Below are 10,991 nucleotides of genomic sequence, written 5' to 3' on the forward strand. Positions count from 1 at the left end.
ATCCGAAGCCAGGAGCCAGGTGCTTCTCCTGGTCTCCCATGGGGTGCAGGGCCCAAGTACTTGGGCCATCCTCCACTGCACTCCCGGGCCACAGCAGAGAGCTGGCCTGGAAGAGGGGCAACCGGGACAGAATCCGGCGCCCCACCAGGACTAGAACCCGGTGTGCTGGCGCCGCAAGGTAGAGGATTAGCCTAGTGAGCCACGGCGCCGGCCTTATTGCTTTATTTTAAGCTAGTAATCTAGAGACTGTCCCCCTGGTTTTTTTTTTTTTTTCCTCTATATGAAAAAAAAAGTTTAATTTATTTGCAAGGCAGAATTAGAGAGAGAAATAAAGATCTTCCACGTGCTGGTTCACTCCCCAAATGGCCACAGTGGCCGGAGCTTGGCCGATCTGAAGCCAAGAGCCAGGAGCTTCTTCTGGGTTTCCCACATGGGTGCGAGGGCCCAAGTACATAGGGGCCATCTTCTACTGCTTTCCCAGAACATAGGAGGGAGCTAGATCAGAAGTGGAACAGCTGGGACTTGAACTGGTCCCCATATGGGGTGCTGACACTGCAGGGGGTGGCTTTATCCACCACGCCTCAGTACCAGCCCCAAAAGTTTAAATATTTCTAGTTTCATATGTGAAACTAAATGTTCTTTTGTATTTTTATTTTATATGCTGCAAATGAATTAATGTCTTAACATTTTACTAGCAATAAAATTTCTTAGTTAAGGGCTATGGGTGTATTTTGTTTGTTTTTAGACAGATTTTTTAATTTGAAAGGTAGACAGTTATTCCACTCCCCAAATGCCTGCAACATTTGGGCCAGGCCAAGGCTAGGAGCCTGGAACTCATTCTGGGTCTCCGGCATGGGTGTCAGGAGCTCACGTATGAGAGTCATCTACTTCCCAGGAAGCTGGACTAGAAGCAGAGCTGGGACTCAAATCCAGTATGGGATGGGAACGTCGCAAGTGACAACGTAATCCCAGGCCAAACACCAACAACATGATGAGTTTTTGAAGTAGAATTCTGATTCTATAATTTTTTTGTTGTTTCACTTTGACTAATTATGATTTTGAATATTCAAAATATAGACCACTTTATTTTTGGTAGAACTTTATGGAAGTGACTGGATTCTTTTGTATGTTAGGGCACTTTTTAACAAAGTTTTCAGTTTTGTGCTTTACAATGGATAATTTATATGATTGGCAACTTTCCTTAATATTTAGATTGTTTGACACCTTGCTCTTCTGTGAAAATTTTTTTGTTACACAAAATCATGTATGCAATGCTGTGTACATGCCGCAAGGAAATCAAATTACATAGTCACTCAAAACACAGATCAGTTTCATTGTTGGGGCCTGACATTGTGGTTCACGAAGTTAAGCCACCACTTGGGATTCTTGCATCCCATATCACATTGCCTGTCTGATGTCCCAAATTCTCTGTGCTTCCAGTCCAGCTTCCTGCTAATCTGCCTGGGTTCCTGCCACCCAGGTGGGGGACTTGATGGAGTTCCTGGCTTCAGGCTTCAGTCTGGCCTACCCCCAGTCACTGCAAGCTTTTGGGGAGTGAATTAGTAGATAGAAGATAATTCCCTTTTCTATCTCCATCTCTCTGAAACTCTGCCTTTTAATTTTTTTTAAAATTTAATATCTGGTGGTAGGAGCAAGACATCATAGTATAAATGTTTTATTGTATATTATAAGCTAGATACTTCTGAATAAATAATTCCTTGAAGTAAAGAGCATATTCTGTTACAATTCAAATTGACAGGGGTAGTCTTACGTATATGGGTATGCTGCATCTTGATAAATAGGTCCCTAAAAAGACGCACATAGATCAAAGTAGTTATCCAAGTAGACTGTTATGTTCACAGATCTTGAAATCAAAGTCACCTCTTCACTAGTTACTAGTCACTAGTTAGTCTGTTCAGATTTTGGATTCACCTTGCCCAGAGTCAAAATGTAGCTGAGGGGTAGAAGCTGTTTGATATATCCTGCCACTTTCTCCAAAATATTGTTTACCACAGAGGTGAAGAATAACTTACCTTTTCTTTGGCCCACAGATCATTTCAGATTTAAGATCTAAACAGTCCACCTGTTCGTTTCCTTGGTATCACAAAGTAGTCTAAGACTTTATGAGAACTGATTGAAAGGTGGAAGTGCTTTGTTGAACCACCAACATAAGATATTGTAAATTTTATCTTTAGTGTGGGTTGTTAACTTTAACTCTTCAGATATGCAGTCCTTTGGAGGTCACCAATGAGTTTTTGTGTTCACCTGGCTGTTTTAGAGTACTTTAGGGTAAAAAGCATTTCAGAACTTAAAACAGACCTCCTAAATGTGAATTCTTCTTGGGAAGAGTTTAATAGTAGATTTTAATTTTTTGCAAGAAATATTGACTATCTAAAGTTCCTAAAAATATTCTACCCTCGTAGTGGTAGTCATGCATTCCAGCCAGAGATATGCTGTAACTTTTTTTTTTTTTTTTTTTTTTTTTGACAGAGTGGACAGAGAGAGAGAGACAGAGAGAAAGGTCTTCCTTTTTGCCCTTGGTTCAGCCTCCAATGGCCACCGCAGCCAGCGAGCTGCAGCTGGTGCACCGTGCTGATCCGATGACAGGAGCCAGGTGCTTCTCCTGGTCTCCCATGGGGTACAGGGCCCAAGCACTTGGGCCATCCTCCACTGCCTTCCCGGGCCACAACAGAGAGGTGGCCTGGAAGAGGGGCAACCGGGACAGAATCCAGCGCCCCGATTGGGTCTGGAACCCAATGTGCCGGCGCCACTAGGTGGAGGATTAGCCTACTGAGCCGTGGCGCCGGCCTACTGTAACTTTTAAGGTCTTAGGAGGTACTTACAGAAGTGTGCACTTAACTGGTTTTTTTTTCTTTTTTCTTTTTTTTTTGCTAGATTTGTTAATTTGGGGAAGACACACATTTTGTTAGTGATTTTGATTTTTGAAAGATTCTTTGAGTTCCAACCTGATCTTCCATTTACTAAGGAACAGTTTTATTAAGAGCAACCAGCATCATGACCATTGAGTATTCATTTAGAAGCCTTGAAAGTGATATAGTATTTTATTTAATTTGAGGAATACAAATTAAATACTGTATCACTCATCACAACATCACACTGACCTTTATTCTTGGTTGTTATTTTTGCAAATTGTTGGTTCTCTTCCATTCTTAAGAGTTTATATTCTCTAGTAGCCTTATCCATTTTGTCTTCATTGTTGCAGTTGAAATTTTATTAAGTAAAACGACGGTAATTCTTGTTTGGTTTTAATTCATTTGGAAACCTTGGTCCTGTTTTATTCAAAAAATATAATTTTATTTTTTCATGATTGTATTTTGAGGAAATAAATGTTCAGCTTTTCTCTTAGGTTTAATGCCTTCCATAATCCTTTAACATGCCTATTAACAGATACGGAAACCAGTGAGGTCCAAACATTGTGGTGTGTGTAACCGATGTATAGCAAAATTTGATCATCATTGCCCGTGGGTGGGTAACTGTGTAGGTAAGTTATATTAATAATTTCTAAGAATATTGTTCACTTAAGTAACTTTAGGTAATTTATTAAGTACTATGTTAGATAGTAGAAAATTCATTCCTGCACTACTGTGCTCTTTCATTATCTTCTGCTTGACAAAAACAGCCATTCAATTGAGAGAGTTACAAAATCAGTATCTAGAGGAGACTAGTATCATTTCTCCACGAGTTCTCTCACTTGGCTACTCTTTCCCACTTTCTCCATTGGGTTACTGAAATTGTTAAGAAGGCTAATAATAATATTTAGTGAAAGTAAGGCAGTAGTATTTGGAATTATGTTCTGTTTAGAGGCAGAGAGGAATAATGGAACTGTACACACCTCAGTGTTCCAAGAGTAGAGATGAACTTGAGTGATCAGGGGTTTGGAGATAGGAGGTGACAGAAAGGAAACTTTACAAAGATTGTGACTTTTTGGGGAGAAGCCTTTGAAAAATTGTATTGTAAGGTTTATAATTATAAAGATAAAAATAAGTTAAACCTCACAAAACTGTAGGATTGAAGGTCAGAATTGTGATTTCTTTGGAACGTCATTGCAGTCATCAACATCTTTGTGTATAGTTACAAGCATTCTTATTTTAAGACTTTTATTGAAACATTTATTTTCTTGAAAACCATTTTATAAAATAATGTATGTGATTACTGTCCAAGCTGTCACCCTTCACAGCATATTCCCTCAAAGGTGTATTACCAGTTGTTTTTTCTTAGCTGAAAAAAATTGCTTCTGTGTTGTTCTTTAGGTGCAGGCAACCATAGATACTTTATGGGCTACCTATTCTTCTTGCTTTTTATGATCTGCTGGATGATTTATGGTTGTATTTCTTGTGAGTACAATTGGTTTTTTGCCTTCTTAAAACATAGTATGTTTGTATACTCAGATTATACTTGTTATTTTACAAATTATAATGACAAAAAGTCTTTTAACGAAAAATTATGGTTCGGGGCACCTTACAAAGCATAAAAGAAAAAAAATAAGTGTAGATCTGCCAAATATGTTCAATTTAGAATAAGTAACCAATTATCAATTAACCACCCTTACATTGTGTCCTCTGTAAAACATGTTAGTTTAATAGGCTTTGAAAAGCTTCTGGGTAAAATACACCAACATTTTTCACATCATGTGCTTGCTTTACCCCAATGGTTTATAGACTATCCAGTGACTGTGCCAGTTACTCTTTCTTACCAAACAGTTGGGAAAATATACTTAAATGCACAACATTTGAAATATAAACATAAAGGATAATTATTGCCTATTAAGGAATATTAACAAGTATCAGAAATAACCTTTTTTTTTTTTTTGACAGGCAGAGTTAGAGAGAGAAATACCTTTTTAAGAATATTTTGTCATTCATTTGGTCATGTGTTTAGGACCTTAGAGGAAATGATGGGTCCTTATTGAATTAAGAATCTGGAGGAGTTTAAATGAAGATACTAGTAACTGTGCTTTAGGTACTGGTGGTACTTATCATAAAGAAGTATTAGACTCTGGTTTAAAAACAAGTCTTGAAAGGGTGATTTCCTTAGTTCTTCCACTACAGATATTAAAAATAATTAATGTTATTTTGCTAATGAACAAAAAGGAGGCTTCTTCCTCAATTTGAGATTAAAAGAAATATTTGGTCAAAGAGCTTGGTCTAATTTCTGTCCCAGCATTCCTGAGAGAAAATACTTTTCTGCCAGTAACAGTGATTCTTCTTGACAGCAGCTCTCACGGAGCGTGGGGTCTTATATTAGCAAAGCCCTCTTCACCAAGTAGAGCCCTCCAAAAAAAACTCGCCCAAGTGTACCATTTTCTCTTGGTTTAAACAAAATGCCCTTTTCTGTATCAATCAAAACTATTTACTCTTAAGGCACAGGATTTTTTTTTTTTTTTTTAAGATTGGCTGCTGCTTTTCCATTATTGTCTGTGATATGTTTTTTCACCAGTGTATAATGGACTTGTTTAAGAGAATAAAAACATTTACTTTTGAATATCATCAATTAGACTGCTAGATCATATTTTCTAAATGCTGCCAACACAAATGCCTACATGAATTGTTTGGATGATAACTGAATTAATGTGGATCACTTCTGGTCTGCTTTACAGACTGGGGACTCCACTGTGAGACCACGTACACCAAGGATGGATTTTGGACCTATATCACTCAAATTGCCACATGTTCACCTTGGATGTTTTGGATGTTTCTGAACAGTGTTTTTCATTTCATGTGGGTGGCTGTATTACTTATGTGTCAGATGTATCAGGTATGTGCAATTACACCTTTGTTCTGTGTAGTACGCTAACTGAAAATGCTTTTATAATTTCCCTCTTTGCCTAAAAGGTGATAATGTATTCTCTTCCTAACCACTCCTTCTTTTCAAGTACAAATTTAACTCCTCCTCATGTTACACAGGTAATACTTCTCTCAACAGAAGTTTTTATTTGTTGTTTCTGATTCGAAAGTCCTTCTGAGAAACGTAGGGATATTTTAAGTGTTCCTTCAGGATAAGTAATGGTTGGTTTCTCTTCTCTCTTAGATATCATGTTTAGGTATAACTACAAATGAAAGAATGAATGCAAGAAGATACAAGCACTTTAAAGTCACAACAACATCTATTGAAAGCCCATTCAAGTATGTTCATATTTATAAATTTAGTATTTTCCTCTGTCATAGAAATTCCCTTATCTAACTTAGAAGTTATTTAGGACATATATCAAAGATAGTATATGGATATGCAGTATTCTATTTGGGGATATATAAAAATAGTTAAGTCCTACTAAATTTAAGGTTTCTGAAGAAGTAGCAATGGCTAGTTCACCATAATGTAGAATACAGAATTCATCTCATTAACGGTATGTAAATTTGTGATATCCCTTTTTATGTACATACACACCCACATCAGGGTACTTCAAAAAGGTTGTGGAAAAATAGAATTAAAGATACTTATTTTGGTGCAAAGAAATTTTGAAATGTTTGCATAGTTTTTTTTAATCACATTTTTTCATGAACTTTTTTCTGCTTACAAGCAACAGTGTTCTAATTAGATGAGGCTCTGGAATTACTATCTCCTTTTTTTAAGCTATAGAGGTGGGGATGTGTGAGGGAGAAAGCTACTTCCCATCTACTGGTTTACTCTCCAGATGACTGCAATGACTAAAACAGTGCTTGGTTGAAGCCAGGAACAGGGAACTCAATCCAGATCTCTCATGTGGGTGACAGGAACCCAATTACTTTGAATATCACCATTGCTTTCCATAGTCTGCATTAACAGGAGGCTGGAATCAAGAGCTGGAGCTGGGGATTCACCCAACTATCAAAATACTTTTAAGCTTTTCTGGTGCTATTAATTATTCACACTTCTAGAAAGCAAGCAAGCTTTTCCCTAAGAATAGTCAGCTAAGTAGTTTGGAGAATTCTCCCATAGGTACAGTAACCAAGGTTTAAAATTGACTGCTTTATTCAGAGGTGTCATTAAAGTTAAAATGTCCTGAAAATATCCTTGATAAATTTTTGAAAATATATATTAATTTGAAAGGCTGAATCTCAAGAGGGAGGGAAGGGGTAAGAGGGACAGTCTATCACTCTCCAAATGGCCAGAGAGAGAGAGAGAGTCTGTCACTCCCCAAATGGCTACAACAAGCAGAGCTGGGCCAGGCTGAAGCCAGGAGCCAGAAACTTGATCTGGGTCTCGCACTCGGATGGCAGGGGCTTAGGTACTTGGGCCATCTACCACTGCCTTCCCAAGTAGTAGGAAGCTGAATTGGAATCAGAGCAGCTGGGATTCAAACCAGCACTCTGATAATAGGATTCCTGCTGGCATTGCCAACAGTGGCTTAACTTTCTGTGCCACACCACCAGCCATCTTTGATGTTTTTAATTGTTACTTTTAGCTCTACTTCCAAATTCATGCTATTTGTAATTATTTGCCTTTTTTTCTTTTTCAACTTTGAGCTAGTTTGTCTCCTTGCCAGAGAGCCACTATTCAAATTTGAGTAACTATAAAATGTAATTGTAGGTGTCAGCATTGTAGCATAGTGGGGCAAACCTCTGCTTGCAATGCCAGCATCCCATGTTGGTGTGCTAATTCAAGTCCTGATTGCTCTATTTCCATTCCAGCTCCCTGCTAATGTGGCTGGGAAAGCAGCAGAATATGGCTCAAGTAATTGGGCCCCTGTCACCTACACGGGAGACTGGAGTGGAGTTTCAGGCTTCCGGCTTTGGTGTGGCTAAGCCACAGCTTCTGTGGCCATTTTGGTAGGGAACCAGTGGATGGAAGATATCTCCATCTATCTCTGTCACACTGCCTTTCAAATAAAAATAAATCTTAAAAGTATGAGTGTTTTTGTGTGTGTATAAATAATTGTGTGTGTGTGTGTGTGTAAATAATTGTATAACCCCCTTAAATTAGCAAGAGAACATCAGTGTTGGCAGACTGGAGATCCAGGAATATACATATATGTTTTGCAGTTATAAATTGATTGTTCCGTGCTAGCAACCCAAGATTTTAAGTTTAGAAAAAAATATATTTATGCCAACATTATGTTGAACTTGTGTTGAATAATGTTTACTAATTGCTTTTTTTTTTCTTTTGGGAAACGATTTTAGCCATGGATGTGTAAGGAATATTATAGACTTCTTTGAATTTCGATGCTGTGGCCTCTTTCGTCCTGTTATCGTGGACTGGACCAGACAGTATACAATAGAATATGATCAAATATCAGGATCTGGGTACCAGCTGGTGTAGCAACATCTTTATCCTGTGAAGCATATTGCTGAGTGGTGCCTGAAAATTGTGTCTGTCCGTGTCTCTCTCACACACTCGAATCCACATCCTTTGAACAATAGCATGCTATGTGTAGGGCTAACAGTGAACTTCACGCTCTTTCTTTTCAACATTTTTATTAACAAAAGTTAACATGGACAGAACACACTGCCACTTCTTGGAAAGAATAAAGATTGTAAAAAGAATTTTAATGGTTCTTAATGTGGGAATTCACAACATACTCAACTTTTTGATTTTGTTTTCATAACATTTTTCACCAGAAAATAGCGAACTTACTCTGCTGACAGATGTGATATACTGATTAGAAATGTTCAATTCTAACTAAAACTAATTTGACTAAATCTTATGATACAGTATATGAAAAATATTGCATCTAATTCCAGGAGAATCGTCTTGATTGATTGAGTACTATTGTGTACATTTCAGAATGTACATGTAAATACTGTGATGAAAATCATGTGATTTCATTAGGGATCTAATGTTTCTAAAAAGGCTTGAGAAAATAATGTTCACAAAAAAAGTGCTAACAATATTTTGTTTCTCTCAGCTGTTGCAATGCTGATATATTTCTAGTTCAGTGAAATAATTTGTAGTAACCTTGCTCTGAGGTTTCATGGTCTGATAATAAAGCACTTGCATGAGTAAATAGTAAGTCATATTACTTTGAATTTAAAAGCCCTACTAAGTGCATGATACACTTAAGAATGTATACTAGCTGATACGTCCATTGAGGCATAAATTAGAACTTTGATGTGTAAACGGTCCAGTTTTTAAGAATTGAGGTGATATTTTCAAGAAAAGGCAGAATTTGATACAAAAGTTTCCGTAAGAGGTAGATGTGCTTTTAAAATTCTGAGCTGCAAAATAACAGTTTAGCTAAAGATGGAGCATGATCTCTGTATATAGCACATATGAATAAAAGAAAATGATATATTCTGGTTTTTAAAAAATGACCTATCAGAAAGTAGAATTTAATCCCCAAGATTATTTCATTGTTCCCAAATATTGAAAATGTTTTAAAATTTGTTAATGCTGTTTGAAACAATTTCAGAATGATTTTCTTGTTAAATGTGATGCACTGAAAAATTTTTGTTAGAGCATTTCCATACACTCATGGTGAAACACTAGTCACTGCTTCCATAAATATTGTTTACAGAGTGAGACTTGGTTTAGTCCTCTTAAGTGCTGTAGCAAACTGTGGTTCGAGCGACCTGTGGGAAACCTGTGAGAGGGAATGGTGTGAGAGGAGGGTGGGGGTAGGGTGGTCAGACTGATAAAAGATCCTAGACCACTGTAAAGAATGTGTATCTGTATATAAATAATTTATCAAATAGTTTCCTCTTTGTGTCCATATGTGTTAGTGTTTTTAAAGCTGCTCATTTCATTTTATCCAACCAAAAAGAAAAGGGAGATAACTAATGAGCTTCTAGTGATGTTCAATATTGCTGTTAATAGGCGTTATACCCTGCAAGTTCACTGCATGTCTGATGCTTGGTAACATTAGTATTTCCTGTATAATACAGATTATTACAGGTATTAAAGCAATCTAGTGGTATACCCGCCCCTTGGCCTTAGGAAGAGGAGCAGTGAAGGTGTATATAGTTGATGTTCAGTATTTCTAAGTACTACCATTTTTATATAGTAATTTCTTTGATCATAAGTCATACATCAAAAAAGATCACTTTTAATGTACCTGAGTGTTTTAATATTAGAAAATTGGCATATGTCCTTTATTTTTGAAAAGGGAAAAGATGGGTGTGGGGTGGCAATAGCATTGTGCCATTTTGTCATAGAATGTAAAAAATTGGTTAACTTTACAAATGTCTCTGCTAGTTTTGACTACTAATTGGGGGAAATTTTAGATAATTTTTAAATTCAGAGTTATTTATAAAATGCTAGAATTTGTTTTAATTTTTTGTACTTTAAGCCACTTCACATGACGAATCAGTTGCAATTTTTATTGAATACATTTTTGTCAACAGTTGAAGAGTATAGTCATTTTATCAGAGTTTGGATAAGAATGTTGTTACCATGTTTTCTGTGTGGTACAATATTCTCTTCAGTGCAGAAGACATGTTTTTCAGTTAGACAAATGGAAAAAAAACCTTTAAATGCATAATTACATGGAAAATACTAGAACTTGTAGATGCTTTACATAGCAATGTCAATGCTAACCAAACCATTTCATCCCGATAGGACTCTAACTCAGAAATGGTCAGGTGGTCAGGAGCCAGCTATACAGCAGTGTACCTGAATGTTTAATTATTTAGTAGGTCATCCTGTGAAGGTGGACTTCAGGGAGTGGTTCCAATCAGCCTAATTGGATACTTTTAGTAAACAGGAACTCCGTTTCCAGCTCCAAACATGAATTATTTCTTTGGAGGTTTTTTTTTTTTTTTTTTTTTCATTATTTTTGTTTCCAGGGATTTCTTCGAAGTAATTAATAAGTGTAAGACAGCAGCATTATACTTAAGCTATGGAATTTTTATTTTGTATTTTATTTATAACTGTGCCAAGTATTATTTTGCTACTTATTGTGTTACTCTGTGGAAAGAAAAACCTGTAAAGTGTTTAATTGATTAGCTCTCCTTACATAAATTAAATGTCAAAATTTTGTAAAATATTAATCAGAATAAATATTGACTCTTAAGTGTGTGCTTGTTTTAATTTTGTTCAATTCTTCAAGAAGTTGATGA

General features: G+C 36.6%; 1 protein-coding gene across 4 annotated transcripts in view; it reads left to right on the forward strand.

Moving 5' to 3' along the window:
* The window catches only part of ZDHHC17 (zinc finger DHHC-type palmitoyltransferase 17), a 118,885-nt gene extending 107,940 nt beyond the window's left edge, over positions 1 to 10,945 (forward strand). For 2 of the 4 annotated variants that reach the window (XM_051846461.2, XM_070052655.1), the window contains 5 exons: positions 3,409 to 3,502; positions 4,272 to 4,355; positions 5,618 to 5,775; positions 6,049 to 6,143; positions 7,629 to 10,945. In XM_051846461.2, coding sequence (XP_051702421.2) covers positions 3,409 to 3,502; positions 4,272 to 4,355; positions 5,618 to 5,775; positions 6,049 to 6,143; positions 7,629 to 7,770 — 573 coding nt within the window. In that variant the 3' untranslated portion in view covers positions 7,771 to 10,945. The remainder of the gene's footprint in view (positions 1 to 3,408; positions 3,503 to 4,271; positions 4,356 to 5,617; positions 5,776 to 6,048; positions 6,144 to 7,628) is intronic. The other 2 variants (XM_002711353.5, XM_051846462.2) reach the window with 1 other exon arrangement.
* Positions 10,946 to 10,991: the final 46 nt, after the last annotated feature.

Source organism: Oryctolagus cuniculus, chromosome 11, assembly GCF_964237555.1.
Source record: "Oryctolagus cuniculus chromosome 11, mOryCun1.1, whole genome shotgun sequence".
NCBI classification, from domain to species: Eukaryota; Metazoa; Chordata; class Mammalia; order Lagomorpha; family Leporidae; genus Oryctolagus; species Oryctolagus cuniculus.